General features: G+C 45.5%; 1 protein-coding gene across 1 annotated transcript; it reads right to left on the bottom strand.

Annotated features, from left to right (window-relative positions):
• Nucleotides 1-452: 452 nt before the first annotated feature.
• Nucleotides 453-16,111, bottom strand: yaf2 (YY1 associated factor 2). The gene is made up of 4 exons (XM_041963862.1): nucleotides 15,972-16,111; nucleotides 15,416-15,541; nucleotides 4,076-4,231; nucleotides 453-3,679 (listed from the first exon to the last, which is right to left on the bottom strand). The coding sequence occupies exons 1-4, from the start codon at nucleotides 15,995-15,997 to the stop codon at nucleotides 3,427-3,429; spliced, it is 561 nt and encodes a 186-aa protein (XP_041819796.1). The 5' UTR covers nucleotides 15,998-16,111; the 3' UTR covers nucleotides 453-3,426.
• Nucleotides 16,112-16,122: the final 11 nt, after the last annotated feature.

A 16,122-nucleotide genomic window follows, 5' to 3' on the forward strand; every position in this document is an offset into this window, starting at 1 on the left:
AGAGACTAGGGAATGTACCATTAAGCAGATTGTATACTTGTAATCTTAATTATACGTTGTACCACAAACACTATTTTTTAATAATAATTTGTACACAAATACAAATTATACATTGTAACACAAAACGTTATCAACCTGTTTGATACTTCGTCTCTGAGGTTCTGCAAGTCTGCGGCCCTTTTACCTTCTTTATGTCATTTTATGCTTTTATTGTGAAGGCGGGCTCAAACTTCCGGTGCTTTTCTCTATTCTAACCCTTCTGCTTGATGCACATCATGCAAGAGAAGCTGGAGGTCGGGACCCTCAATGGGGGAAGGGTGGGAGCGATAAGCAAAGTTGATTCCTCCCTCTCCCTCCCCCCCTCAGGCTCCGTCTGCAGCAACTCTCAGTTGACTTCACCTCTGAAAAGACTCATTCATGGCTTTAAGTGACTCGTCGTCTTTATTGAAGTGGCGCAACTAGACAACAGACCTGAACGTCAACTGCATTTTCATTTAGTGTGCGAAAATGAAGTTATTGACTGATCTAAGGGTTAAATAGTGTATAAACCATGTATAACTCCTACGTAATACCACTATATTATTATATCATGATTTCTGACTCAGCTGTTACATGGATGTGGGTATGCACAGCTTGTTTATCATCGTGATGAAGATGAGCAGCAGTTGTAAAGTTGTTCACCAGATGGAGCTAAAAACAGAAAGTAGCAAACCAGTGAAAACAACAAACTGTGCAAGCATGCATGCACCTGCATGAAAGCAGGAAGTGACACAAAGCAAAACTGCATAAGAAGAGACGTTTCTTTGTTTGAAATTTCTTATTTTCTTATTCAGACATGTAATAAACAAGTTCACACGTTTCGAAACAATTGAGCATGGCAAAGCAAAACAAAACAAAACAAATATCAACAAGTGACAACTAACATATTTTTAAGAGTCTTTCCATTTTTGCCACAACCAAACGACGAACGTCTGTCTGAACAGCTCCCACGAGTCCACGCACCTAGTCCCAGCTAGTGCGGCGAACCCACGGGAACGCGCCTCCGACACATGAAACGATGCTAACAAACTAAGAGACATAGCCTGTCCCACAATATACCGAGACCATAATATTATCATGCCATGACAATTCTCAGGATCTGTGCTAAAATGTGAAAGTAAAAATCTCGACAGTAACACTGGTAATGATGGATAATACAACCACATCAAAACATTGTAGTACAATATTTTAGAAATATCCATTTTATCTGTGTAGTATTCTACAGGTTTTATAAGTTATTGTGTAGTTAGGTTGATCTATAGTTGTTCTGCTGGGAGTTTAGTAGATTCTAAAGCTCCCCCACTTTGCTACATCAAAATGGAGGAATTTAAACAGAAGTCCATCACACCGCACGCCGTCACCTCTACAGCTGATCGGTGTCCAGAAGTCAAAGCTCTTGTTTTCTGCTGTACAAGCACCGTGCTGTGTCCAGGCCGGGTCCACCACGGGGGCAGAACAGTATGAGCATGGTCTGGGTTTCCACGGTGACAATGAGCGCGTGCAGCCCCGTCTGTGCAGCAGAGGTTCAAAGGAGAATACCGGTGTCCGTTACAGCTACAGCCCCTAAAACCACCTTCTGCAGTCTGGTTTGACAATCCCTCAGTCGCTGTGCTATCAGCTTCTCTTTTTATGTCTCTGAAACAAACCTTACAGCCGCAAACCCTCTTTGAAATTAGCTTTTGGCTGAGAACATAAAAGCATGCGAAATCCAAGCGCTAATGTCATGAAATGTGAAGTTTTTTGCAGAATTGTTGCTGTATTTGCGTAGATGTGCATCACTCTGTGGGAGTCATGTGACTGACAGAAATCCTGGTGTATATCATGAAGGGTGTCAGTGATTGGTGACAGGTTTTGTATGGATTCATAATGCCACAGAGGAAGTGATTTCATGCTTGGATGAAGCTGCATTAAGTGATTTTTTTGACAGCAAGTCAGCAAACTCAAGTCAAAGAAACGAAGCCCTGAGAGACAGATTCTAGCTGCTATGGCTAATACGTTAGCAACTTATTGCCCACTTGCACATCTGGCAGACAAACACCAACACAGGCATCCCTGTGGATTCAAGTTTCTCGCCTTCTGACCAATATTAGCTCAATATTTACTCATTTAGCTCTGGTTTGGTCTGTACTTGGCTTGAAGCTAGCAGCTGCTAGCTAACTTCCACCCATTGAAGTGTAATAACAGCTTCTCTGAACTGGTTTACACTGGTTTACCGTACATGGCTCTTGTGTGCGATGGTCAGACAATCGAAGCAATGAGCTAAAAGCTGCATACAGCTAAAGAGTTGCTAATTTTTAACATGTTCACAAGATTAATTTGAATTTATGTTGATATAAAAAATATCACTTAACGCAGGTTTGTGGTTGTTTATATACTGTACAAAATGAATGGCTGCAAAGGTAGAAAAACAACTGATTGCATCTCCACCTCAACTGACTGTGTGCAAACAAACAGGGAATAATGCAGAGGAGGGGTAGCATCGACCATTGGCATGAACTGAAAACAAGCAAACACAAAAACACACCGGTATTATCCTTTAAAATCCAATACTATACCTCCCTGCAACGCTTAAAAAGAGGGCTTTTATCAAAACCTGCTCGGTGCCCTTATGCAGACATGACAAGCATTACCTGAACTTAACAACCTGCTCCAAACATTACGCGAAAACACCAAATGGTTCAGCAGTACAGCTGCTATGCTGTGTCAAAAAAAGTCACTCTACAGCAGAGGCAGTCCAGAAGTAAAAGCTTGGAGTATCAAGATAGGAGCGAAGGTTGGCTGTGAGGTTGAAGGGTCAGTGTCGGGACACTGGAGAGTGTGTAACAGATGGTTCAGGTTTATAACAGGTTAGGTAAAGATTCCACATGGGGGAAGAAGAGGTCACTCTGCCGGCCGCTGAAGATGAAGGGTGGGGCTGCACATTATGACAAAAAAGAAACAGGCATGTGCATCTTAAGGAAACCATGCAGGACCATAAAGCTTGTCCAAACAGTTACGCAGACAGGTCTCAGGTCAGTCCCGAAGAAGCTCTTCGTCAGAATAAAACTGTCTCACTTTGTATTCGAGGAGCGAGCTTCGGACAGCTTGTGGGATCCTTTCGAAAGAACTTCAAAGATGGAGCAAAAGGTGTTTCATATTGCTTTCTAAATGCAGGATTCCAGTGCTGCGGGGAATCTTTAAACTGATTAAAGTTGCCAAACCTGATGCGTTGGCAACTCTGATAAATGGGTCACGATTCTTGTTGAAATATCCAGAAAGAAAGAAAGGAAGCAAAAAAAAAAATCAGATTTAGTCAGTCTTGTGCAGCAAAGTAGAGGCAGGACGCTCCTGTGGCGTGGCAGATGAGATGCGGGTGCAGGCCGGCGGAGGTTTTTTCGAGGGGGCGACTCAGTGGGACTCCCCGTTGACCGAGCTCCCCTCTCCTCGGGGCGAGGAGGAGCGGGAGAGCCCCTTCTCTGTGTTTTCTGAGCTGGAGCCGTTCTGGCTGTGGTGGTCGGCCGCGGACGCGGCGCTGGACGACGTAGCCGAGGTGGACGAGGGCTTGGCCTTCTCCTTAAAGTCTGTTATGATGACTGTCAGGTCCCCGACCGTCACCTCCAGGTGCTGGGCGCTGCTGCGGTCAATGTTTTTTAACCTGGGCCTGGTGAGTGAGCGGAAATGGTTGGAGAGTGAGAAAAGAAAACAAGAGAATTTAAGCATTTTAAGACGATCTTTTAAAGGTTTTGTATTAATCAGCACTTGCGTTACGAGGTGCAAAACCCCATCCTTCGATTTCCCCAAGGGTGAAAAGCACCTTGATCTTTTTGCTGCAGTGTCACTTAAAACTCCACACAGCATCTTCCAGACACTGCTTTGAAATTTATTTCTGGTGTTTCCCACCCTCTCCACTTCCATCTTTTGAAGTTTTTTATGAAGTACGACAACACATCAGCCCAAACGTCAGGCGGCAACATAAACACCATCTATAGTGTTTATTCATGCATCCCTGTAAAGTCTGATTCCTGTTGATCCCTCCACCCCATGTCGGCTTGTTTACCTCATCTTCTTGTGACTGTTCTTCTTGAGCGCCGGCTCTCTGTCGCTCTTCTCCCTCTCTACTCGCTCCTTCTTTTCCTTTTTGGGCTGCGAGGGCAACACGAACTGCTGCGTTACCTGCTGCTGCGAGACGAGCTGGGAGACGGGACGAGGCTTCCTGATCCGGGGAGAAGAGGCGGTGGTCCGGGGGGGGTTTGGAAGAGAAAGAGACATAAAGAGGGAGGGAGAGAGAGAGAGAGGAAGGGAGAGAGAGGCAGATTAATGAGAGGGAAAATCACGGGGAACACATGGCTTCGCGCGAGCATGCCACCATAATCAAGAGCCAATAATCACTGCCAGTGCTGGTTAGGATGGTGCTGCTGAAGTCCTCTTAGCACTGACAGCAAGTGGCAACACACGCTGAGCGCATTCAGAATAAAACCCAGGGTTCAGCCATCTGTGAGATATGTAGTGTACCTGCACGGGCTCGTTTCAGTGCGCAGAGGGATAAACATTGACGAGATGAGATCTGTTTCAGCGAGCGCAGTGACGTGATAGGAATTATAAGTGTGCAAAATAGAACCGCATTCCGAATACACAACAGGTATGCGTGCATGTACGGTTTTGTACTCTGATGCTTTTATTAAACTGGAGGCTGACTCACAGAAAAGAAGAAAAAAATCTGTGTACCTGCGAGTTGTGTGATGCTGTGTGTGAAGGAGAAGAACGACCTCAGCTACAGTATGTCACATGGTGTCACCTGCCTCTCAGGGGCGTGATCCCTCACCGTTTACGCATCCAGAGTCACTAACAGTTGCGTTTGTAGCTTCTCAGAGTATAATTATGTTTCCCATGATGTTTTAATAAGATTTGGATTATAGATTATAGATGTAAAGAACACAGCGTGACTCGTTTCAGGCCTCAGCTATCCTGGTCCCTGGGTTGTTCCTGATGACAGAGAAACAGTGCTCACAGCTAAGTAAGGATGATACACCAAAAAATGCTAACAGGCAAATTCAATATCAAATATAACTGGAACATGGTTAACTGAATGTTCCTCCTCACGGTCACATTTTCATCCTCCACGAGTGTCTGCTGTCTCAAAAATGATACATTATGCAATTGCTCTGGCAACAGTTTGCATGCATGAAGGCTGCGATCGTATTTCTGTGCAGCGTGTGTGTGTGTGTGTGTGTGTGTGTGTGTGTTTTGAGGCTGGCAAGAGCCTTAGCCGAGAGGCGAGTGTGTTGAAAAGGCCATCTGTTGAGGGAGCCTACACATCTAGTGCCTGATTTCTGCATGCGCACACGCAAACACACTCGCACATAGACACAGTTATACGTGTGTGAATGCACCAATGCACATCACAGCGTGCAGATACTGCACCAAAAGCCAAAGGGGTGTGTGCAAATCAAAGCCGGGCGCACACCGAAACGCACGCACGTTTTTACAAACGAATGCGATCGGCGGATGAGGCACGTTTAGGCACATGCGCATGGCTGCACATGCACATGCATACACACACACACACACACACAGAGCAGTGAGCATGTGAAGCATGAGGGCATGATGAGAACATGCTGAGCCCTGTTCTGCAGTCGTATTTGTAATTGGAGCTAAAAATTAACACTGGAAGCCAATTTCATAAGTGGGCAGCCATTGTCACTGTTTTACCAGCTTCTTCTGATTTTAACAACAGATCAGGACACGCAAGCTTTAAACTCCTGCTCGTAAAACACATCTTAGAGTTTAAGCTAAGCCTTGTATTCCTGCTCTTAAACCGTACCTCTGTTGGTAACGCAGCTTCACTCAAGTGTACTAACCTGTGTATGAACCCTTCGTAAAGGATCGCAATTACAAAACACTGGCCTCCAGGTGCTTCATGAAAAATGTCCTTTTTGCGCTTGCCTAATGTAATCATAAGGGTGTAACACAGTCCAAGTACAGAGTGTACAAATGTGCTGGACTTGATAAAATCCATCCACGAAATTAGTCTGAGCACCTGGCCAAGTGTTGCTGAGCAATGCGCCACATTTTCGCCAAAACGAGCCTTGGTGGCCTATTTAGCTTAATTGAGTGGCTTCTACCTCTAAGAGGGAATGTGTGGCCGCTGCTGCTGGTCTGCTGTCTTGTTTTAAGGGCAAAGCTGTTGTTTAACAGTACTGCGATGACCTAAATTAAGGGCCAGCTTCAAAGAGTCTCTCCCAGAGTTAGTTTTTTTTTTTTTTTTTATCACTGCCTTCACAGAACACGCAGTGATGCTAGCGAGGCTAGAGTGAAATGCAAATGGGTCTCTTGGCCTACATAACTGTCTGATAGGGAGGAGATGTAGAGATCCTCTAATATGTCTGTCTTGTCAGCACGACACTGCAGAATCGCTGACACCTCTTTAAATAAAAGCAGAGGCCTCTCAGAGTCCTCTGTTCGCAGCTCGACTAATCTGCTGCTCTCCTCGACACCCTTTTTACCCCGATACAACGAAGAAACGTCTGCTTTTCTGCATTTGCTGGAGCTCGCGCACGATGAGGCAACTGTCACAACAGAGTCCACCATCCCGCCCTCAGGCCAAATGTTGCCAGCGTCCAAAAATGAAAAACAAGGCGACCGGCTGCCTCATTCACAACCTCCTATTCTGGCTTCTTTGATTTCAGTTCGGGATGTCACAATGCGCTTTCCTCCTATGGGATGTGATTTACTCCATGCAATGAAGAGATGAATTACTACGTTTTGCTTTAAATGTGATCAAGAAAAACTGTCACCTGAGGCTAATTATGATCTTTTCTATTTAAAACTGGCTGCGCCTGCGAGCAATTGGGGCCCCACTCTGAACATATTTTGCACATCTTATCCTCTTCATGTATTACAATGGAGTAGATTTTCACTAATAAGAGCCAGTTCAAGAACTTCGAGGTGAAAGAGGAGACAGACAACCTGATATTACGGTGAGGCTCTAAACAGAGCTGCCTCTGTTAACCCAATCAGATGGTTATTATCTTAGCACTTAGGCCTTTGCTACTGGCCTCCATCTGGAAGCGGAGTGAGTGTTTGTGTGCGTCTATTGATTCCAACAGAAATTTCTGTGCCTAATGTAACGGCCTATTCTTTCTGACATTAATACTGCGTGTTGGAGCTGTTGGTCCAAACAACATTTGCTCCGCTCACGGCATCTATTATACAGCAGCTAATGGAGTCCCACACTGGGAAATTAGGACGTTACGAGAAGGGCTTCAACGCGGCGAACTCCATTTCCTTGAATAGGGGAGGTTAAAGAAAACAATGGATATTAATCACAATCTCTTTATTTTGGGGCTTTTAATTCACAGAATGTGGCCAGGTAAACACAGAGTCTCTCCAAGAGGATAATTGAGAGACGATGCAGACATGTTCGCGACCACCTTTTCTCCCATTTTCTTCCTGTTCGCTTCTGCTCAGTTTTTATTGGCTCGATAAGATCATTCTAGCATTTCCAAAAGCGAGAGTGCAAAGCGATCGACCGTCTTCCATCTTGCGTTAGAGTGAACAAACAAAATACGCATAATTTTCAGTTCCAAGCTCCCTAGCTCACAGTCTTTCATAGCTTCTGCTTTTAACGGCAGACTAAAGGCGAGCTTGTCCTGTGCAGCAGACTGGAAGGGCTGGAAGGTACAAATGCTGCCCACTGATCCCTCACACATTTCACTGACAGGGGAACTCTGGCTGACCTCTTAGCAAATATGTCAAACACACACACACACACACACAAACACACCGTCTATCGCTATCTCCCCCCTCTACCCTTTCGCATTCTCCTCTCCTTCTGATGCACCCACTGACCTCGCACTCCTCCACCTCTGGCCGGCGCTCGACACCACGAGAAAACATCTCCTCTGTTCCTGATTTGGTCACGATCTGATAGCGAGTGTTTGCTCATGACAAATTCAGTAGGTGGTCGAATTGTGACTCAGGACGGTTTGGCCGGGCCGCCAAAGTTCCTGCCACAGCGGACAAACAGGTCATCAACGCCGCAGCTAGAGAGACTCAGCCATTGACACAGATGGTGTGGTCGTGTGCATGAGCCAGAATCCGCTCAAAGACAAATCACAACACTTTGTAAAAAGGACGACTGCGAAAAAAAGCAACAGAGACAATGGGATATCAAATTCAAAGACTCGATTGAGGCAGCGAGGTGGCTTTATAGTTTTGACCTTGGCAGAATGGGAAACATACCACTGCGTCACCGTCCTGTGAAAATGATGCATCTCCAAAACATTAACTACTTTTTCCTGTTATACCAACACCGTCACTCACAATTCCTCACAGACCATTTTGACGCAGAACTACTTTCTGTCGAAATACGCCTACCAGCTGATTTATGTCAACACTAAGAGGAAGAAACCACTCAAGTTTTATGTTGTTTATGTTGTTTTATGTTTTTTGGTGGACAGACTTTAATAAAACTAAAAGCTGGTGCTGTAGCGCATCCAAAACCTCCACTGCAAGCGCTACCTGAGCAGGTGAAGCGTTTGTGCAAGGACGAAAAGGTCCATACATATGAGGGGCACCGATGTACGTGCAGTATTTTAAAAGAAGTGCTTTACTGTTAAAGTCATGGCAGTCTTTAGCTCTTTTATTTTGAAATGTTTTCAAAAGTAGAAAAGGTGTCTCTAGTCCCCAGGGTTCTACCGGTTTTTAAGAGTAAAATTCAACTCCTTTTCAAGCACTTTTAAGGCACCGAAACGAAAAATGTTAAGACTCTCGAAGCCTTTATTATCACATCTAAACTACTCTGAATGCAAGTTTAAAGAACTCCTTGATACCAACAACAATCCATGTGTATTGTCACTTTACTCATAGGCAGTATAATTAGTGGATGGAGCTTTGAGCCTTAAACCTGCATTCTTTCTAATGGCCAGCAGGGGGTGACTCAATTGGTTGCAAAGTCTAACTGAATGCAGGCTTATGAGAAAATGTCCTGACTTCTCATTTGATTTATTAACTCAGTTTCCTTCTGAGTTTATGGCCTATGGTTCCATTTAGAGTACAACAGTGTGATTGATAAGTGGCTACGACGACGTGTCCTCATGTCAGATCCAATCAGGATCGAGCTGTAGCAATGTGTATCCTCCCCAGCTCCACCCTCTCATCCAAATATGGTCACTTCTGGTGACAGCCATGATGCCACAACATCACAGCGCCTCCATTCACTATTTATTATACAGTCTATGATTTCTCCAGCTGTTCATATTAACTTTGATTGTACGTTTTGATCATGATTATTTGTTGCTTGCTAATATCCAGAGTAGGGGATGAAAATCAAGCATTTTTCCAGGAGTATATTTAAATTCAAGCATATTCCTAACCTTGAAAACAAACCCTGTGTCCTGACAGGGCACCTCTGGCTATTATTCCAGACTCTTGCTCTTTAAAACACTGAACCGGTAACGTGCTGCATCCAGAAGACAGGAGCGCAGACTTCTGCAGATGTTTGGCCTGCCTGCTAACATTTGCCGAGTACACCGTGCGACGAGCACACAGGCCACAGGACAGCTGATGGACTGAAAATAAGCACTGGAGTGTGCTGCTATAAACAAAACTCATCTCGCTGTTCTGTGATGATTGTAAGATCATTGTGAAAGAGCTTATTTTATGCCCTGTTGAACACTCTCTCAATCTAGTGTAGGTGCGTGTGTGTGTCAGGTTTTCTATCAGCGGGTTGTAGGCTGCTCCTGGGAGCTCCTCCAACCTGATGATTAATGTCTCTCCTTGCCTGTACATGCTACTGCCATGTGTGTGTGTGTGTGTGTGTGTGTGTGTGTGTGTGTGTGTGTGTGTGTGTGTGTGTGGAAGAGAGAGAGCGAGAGAGACAGATGGCTCTGCACGTCCTGTGGTTTATGACACCTTCTACAGCCCGCTAGCCACACTACACCACGTTCTCCTCTCTCACACACAGGCCCCCCCCCTGCACACACACGGAGCAGTATGTCATGCATCAGTGTCACCGCAGTAATTACAGGCTTATCACGTAGCCATAATCTTGAGCCACAGTGACGTGATAACAGCCAGCTTCATTGTCCCCGGCGTACGCTCGGTGTTTGTATGCTGTGTGAGCGCTAAAACCAGTAACCCACGCCACTGAGCTGAGTGTGTGCGACTTAAAAGAAGACGTCGTCATTGAGATAAGGCGATCGAACCGTGATCGGCGATATACAGTCTGCTGCACAGGCATGCTACCTGATGATAATTTGCATCAATCATTTTTACAGTAGTCAGTTTTGCATATAAATAACTAGAAGCACTACATGTTATCACTCTCTACTTGCAGACCCAGCTCATGAAACCTGTTTATCAGCATGTGCTGTTGCCTGTTCTTATGATCCTGCATGACATAATCACTCACGGCTCAAGAACTATTACAAAACTGAAGACACGCAACCGAGAACGTCCGAAGAGGGCCTGAATATGCTTCGTTAATCTCACTACTGTTCTGAGGACGTACGTGACGCGAGCGTTTAGCACCAAAGGTGTTGCACAACAACACAAAACAAGCCCCAGCATTTCCATTATTAGCACGGAACGTGAATGAAAACACACGACTCTAAGGTGGGAGTCATCTGTGTTGCTCTCTGCTAGTTGCACGTGTTGTGTCGTCGGATCGGGTTAATTAACACCGACATTAATGCGGCAGCCAAATAGTGGTAATTTTTGCTTTACATTAGCTTTCTCCCACTCATGCTGCCTGCTGAAGAACCAGATTAGCTTCTGATTGAAAAGGATTTGTTTGATTCTTGAAAGGGCTGAAGAAAGGTGTGGAGGAGGGTAAACCTTGCCGAAAAGCTAATAATATGTCTAATCGAGATGCAAGAATTTTGTTGCCGAAAGGAAGCTCTGTATTCAAGTCTTGTAAGTGTAAATGCGTGCAAAGGCAGTGGAACAATATGGAAGTACGGCTAATTCACACTTTACACTATGCATTTCTAATAGCTACATATTTCTTCAGGCAGCATTTTAATGCATGCATATATTGTATTATACATTACTATTCCGTGGCAGTTGCACACATTTTCACCAATGTAGCTCTTTCCCGAGAATAAACAGGAAAGAGAGATAATGAATCCTTCCCCTTTTGCATGAGAAACTCTGTACTGCATTTTGATCCCAAATTTAGACTCCACCATCCAGTCTGCAGATAAACTTTGTCTGTGCAACTCTCTGCCGCGGCTCACAGTTTCTGTTTCACGCAATCAGATCGCTCCAGCAGGCTGATCAGTATCTCATATTTATAGTGGATATCTACTGCAACCGATCACGGGCTGGATTCATGCAAAAGCTTCGAAATGGCAACAATTTCATTACCAATATCTGCATCAGACATTTTTCACTGCACTCCTTTTTGGGCGATATCATTTCATTGCACTTATCTTTTTTATACTTATACTTTATACTTGATTATGTTCTTTTGGCAAAATACCCACATTTTGCTGCCTTTCTGCTTCAAATCAGTGTAAACTGAATATCTTAATGCCTGAACAAGACATCTGAAGATGTCACCTTGGAATTTCGGGGACATTTTTCTCCGACTTTTCTTGGACTGTAAGATTACTGTCAGATAATAAAAGCTGTTAGTTGCAGCCCTACTTACAGGTGTTTATATGTACTTATATGTAGTACTATGTACTACTCTGTCGTTTGTTTTTTTGCAACAAAATAAAGTGCATTAGATACTCTGGACTACATCATATTGAAAGCATAATTTTTTAAAGAGGCTAAACCAGCTGCAATTGAGTCAACTGCACAATTACAGCCCCAGTTTTAGTGCGTGCACTGCACATGAACTGTGAGGGCGAGCTTGTGCGGAGGATGATAAAACAACATCTAAAAAGCCAAATGCTGACAGGTTCCCAGCCAGCACAGAATGGCTCGTGCTTGTTTAGGCGGAGCTGACAAAACCTGCACATCAGTCAATCTGTCACCGAGAGACGCCCTAGGTTAAGTTCAACTCCTGGAGAGAAAGAGAGAGAGCGAGCGAGAGGGAGACGCAGAAAGAGGGAGACAGCTAGAGAGCAAACACGAAATCGCTGTGAGACAGAAGCGATAAAGGTGGGGAGAGAGTCTACACAAACAAGAGAGCCACAGGCAGAGAGAGGACTGATCGGAACATGATCAAGCTCACTGTCCTGACCCGTGGAAATATAATGCTGCTAAACAAGCTCCTGAACGCAGAGCATGCACACAGTGAGTGTTTCCCTGGTGGGGCCTGACTTGTCAGAGCTCAGCTCAGTGAACAGATGCAGGTGTTGTAGGCGAGACACCAGAGAAGGTCACACACACACACACAGACACATGCCGCTCTATTACACCCAGTAGTATTTGGCTCAGGGCGGTGTGTTTAGATTTGGGTTTAAAAGCTGTCTGTCAGCACCGCTACGCATGACATTTTCAGCTTTTACTCCAAACACCAGACATGAGCGTCGACTCTGACGCGCCTCACCTTCCATCATATGGTTCAAACATTAAGACGACACTCTAATCCAGGATAAGTCATAATGGGTGCACTGGGAGGCCCCTTCGGTGTCTTGCTCAAGGACGCTCGCCCTGCCTGGGCATTCCTGCAGACGTAGGAATCAAACCTGTGACCTTGCACTTATCAAACAGCCTCCTTCTAAGCACCACGCCACCGTACTGTGACTTTCATCCATCATGCTGGGTTTCAAAAGCTGGGACGGAGCCCAAAGAGTGGCAGGAAGATAAAAATGTCCCTCCCACTTTTTTCCCAGCAGTCTTAAGGTAATGAAGCCGCATGATATGTTATGAACCCAAAGCTCTTCCAAGGCAGCTTTAATTAAATACTGTAAGCTAGAAGCTTGCAGTAGAGAAACAACATATTTTCCCAATTCACTCTGCACATCTGCATCGGGTTTGCAGCCAGAGAGCGCTTTCTCTAAAGATGTAGGTCCCGGATGCTTCGAATGTGACTTCCTAGCTGCTGAGTTTCCGAGCCGCTGACAGAATTAGCGGAACATCAGCCGGTTCCCTCTTCGTCACTCTGTCTCCCTCCTCCATTTCACTCCTCCTCCTCCTCCGATAAGCGAGTCCAATCCTGCTGATGCGTCCCTGTCTTCAGTCAAACTCAACAACGTGCTTTCAATCAGCCGCCGGCTTTTGGGTCTCTGCAGTAGATCATCTCCCCACATCAGGAAGAGATCGAGGCTCTGCTAAACCTCACCTTCATAAAACATTCATCTTTATCTCTCGACGGCTATCTACGTACCTGCAAACTCTCTACCTCCTAAAATATTTCCCTGCCATGTCCTGAACCGTGCCCTTTTTGAAAGCATCCATCATCTCCGGCGCTGTCTGAAAAGACACAGATCCTGGTTGGAAAAAGTGACATTTTATGCAGTTGGTTGCCGTTTTCAACCCATGACAAGTGATAAGCTGATTTAAACCACTTCCACACAGCGCCTGTCAAACCTGTGACCTTCAGGCTGTGGGACACTTCCTCCAACCACTGGACGATCCATGCCTGTGTCAAGCATTAATTCATTACTTCGCAGTAATAGCTCAGTCATGCTTGTTTAGTAACCAGCGAGGGAATTTGCGGTGCCCTACATTTATATTCCGCGTGTCGTTTGCCCTTTAGCACCTTTGGCTTGCTCGCTGAGAAATCCACTTGTCTGTTGTGTTCGGTCGTTAACAGCTGCGACCACCTGTGTGGCCATTTTGCTGCAGCGTTAGCCTGCGTGTGGCGTGAGTGTGTGTTTGTGTGTAGCAAGAGTGTTGAAAACACGACATTTCTGCAGCACTGCAGTTGGGAAGACAAGTGGGTTATTAACATTAAATAAGACCTTCTCACGGACGTTTTCTAAATTTGTCGTGGAGTGTCAGGGGTGCAGCAAGGAATTCTGGGTCCTCGTGTCCTTGCCAACTCCAACCCCCCCCCCAACAAAAAAAATGCCCATATGGGGAAGACAAAGGGTGTCACAGCTTTTGGTGACGCGAGGAATCAGACAGGTTCTTGGCGAAGCTGCAGGCCGCTTGTTTTTACAGAAGCGCACACAGAGTCCCTGGAGTGTCCTCTCGACAATCACCGCTCAACTGCAATAAGCTGAACCCAACAACAACAACATGTCTGCTGCTATTCAATCTGTGTTTGAGTGAGCAACTGCCGTGCATTAGAGTGTGTGTTCAGAATGTGTGTTTGTGTGCGAATATGCATGCAGTCGTGTGTTAAATTTGCATGTCGAGTGCATCTGTACGTGTGTGTGTGTGTCTGATGACAGCAGGCTGATTAAGCTGTTGCATAGTAATGAGCTATGGCTGTCTGTCTGGCAGCTGCTCTGACAACCTCTTTTCACAACTAGCCCTCCCACACACACACACACACACACACGAGTGCACACACACACACAAAAACTCACATGCATACAAGTGCATGCAGCAACATGAGATAACCTACAATTCTGAGAAGGCATCAAAGCTGACAACTGCACTGACGGTGTTGTTGTTGTTGCTGCTGCTGTAGTTAAATCATTGGAAAAGTTGTGCTAATGCAGTAGAGGATAATTGGCGATGCATTAAAGAGGGAGAATAACAAACACTGTTTCCCATACCCAGAGCTACACTTCCTCTCCTTCACCCTTTGTTGTGTTTTTCACCCTGATAATGACTGCCACTCAGGAATAACAGTCATTTCCTGCTTCAAATCACTGATGTCAGGACAAATATCAGCCAGAGCACAGAGGGCACAAAACGTGTGCACCTACACGCTGTGTGTGTTTGTGTTTGTTATGTTTATGTGCATGTGTGTGTGTGTATTAGAAGCGTCTAGTCGCCCCTCCTGCCCCCCGAGTCTGTTACAAATATCTCCAGGGCAACAAGATGGATGTGTGTGCTTAAAGAGCAAGCCATCCCTCTCTCTCATTTTACACAGAGGTCAGTGTCAACACCGGGGCAAGAACATGGAGACTAATGCACTGCTCAGAGGAAATGTGAAAGGGGGATTAAGAAATGTTGCGTTTGAGGAAAACACGGATAAAGCAATTGTCAACATTTTTGCACAAAAACATACAGAATAAATGCAGTTGTCACCAGAACACTGCAGGAAAAGAACTAGCCAGTAAGATGTTTCTGTTTCCTCTCTGAACTGTTCACAGAATGGTAACAGTGAAGAGAGTTAAATAACTGAAAAAATGCAATTATCTGAATGCATTGTCTCATGGTACAAATGCACTAATTGCTTAAAGGGAAAAGGGATGGTAGTGAGATTAAACTGCTGCTCATTTTGCTGAGGAGGGCAGCCCCTGAGTCCCAAGGGACCCCCCTCCTCTGGGACCCGCTAATGCAAAAGAGACCAAAGGTAATGAATGTATATCCGTCGGCTTACCTTGTTGATGTCCCCTTCCTGACATCACACATCATGCACTTGAAAGCTTCTGCCGTGTTCTTGTACGTGCACACGCTGCAGTCCCAAAACCCCTCGTCGGAGGAGGGCTTCGGTTGACGCTTCGGCCTTTAAAACAATAAATGTGAAAACAAAAAGAAAAAAAGAAAATGTTAAAAAAAAACGGAGAGGAGGCAGGAGAGAGGAGGAAAAGGGGGCGAGAGGAGACAAGAGTGAGTTCAGCTCGCATCCGCGAAGGCTATCGATAGCAAACATCTGGGTAAGCCTATAGGATTTAGGAAATCATCTGCAAGCGCGCTGTGATCCGACACTGTAATTGGCGATGAGGTTTTAACACCCGCGCGCGCACACACACCAACACGCGCACATACACACATGCAGCGAGGGAGAGAGAGAGCGGGGAGCGCGAGAGCGAGAGAGAGGAGAGAGAGAGAGAGCGAGACTGTGGAGAAAACCCATTTTTCCCCCCCGTGCGCTTGTCGATGTCCGCTCCCCTCTCCTAGCTTGAATATCTCGGACGCTCTGACTCGGTCGTTACCTTGTGGGACTCCTCTTGTCGCCCATGCCAGACCAGGGTTTATCTGGAGGTGCTGAGACGAGCAGAAGTCGTGTTATTTCCGATAATTTTAGCAAAGAAGCGATGCGCCTGTGCCGCTCGGCTTCCAGCTGTCGTGGAAACTCCGCTTGGG

This window comes from Chelmon rostratus, chromosome 22, assembly GCF_017976325.1.
Source record: "Chelmon rostratus isolate fCheRos1 chromosome 22, fCheRos1.pri, whole genome shotgun sequence".
Taxonomy (NCBI): Eukaryota; Metazoa; Chordata; class Actinopteri; order Chaetodontiformes; family Chaetodontidae; genus Chelmon; species Chelmon rostratus.

Coding starts and splice junctions, on each gene's coding strand:
- yaf2 (XM_041963862.1), bottom strand. CDS start 15,997: ATGGGCGACAAGAGGAGTCCCACAAG. Junction 15,542..15,971: donor GACAAGAGGAGTCCCACAAG/GTAACGACCGAG, acceptor ATTGTTTTAAAG/GCCGAAGCGTCAACCGAAGC. Junction 4,232..15,415: donor AGGAAGGGGACATCAACAAG/GTAAGCCGACGG, acceptor TCCCCGGATCAG/GAAGCCTCGTCCCGTCTCCC.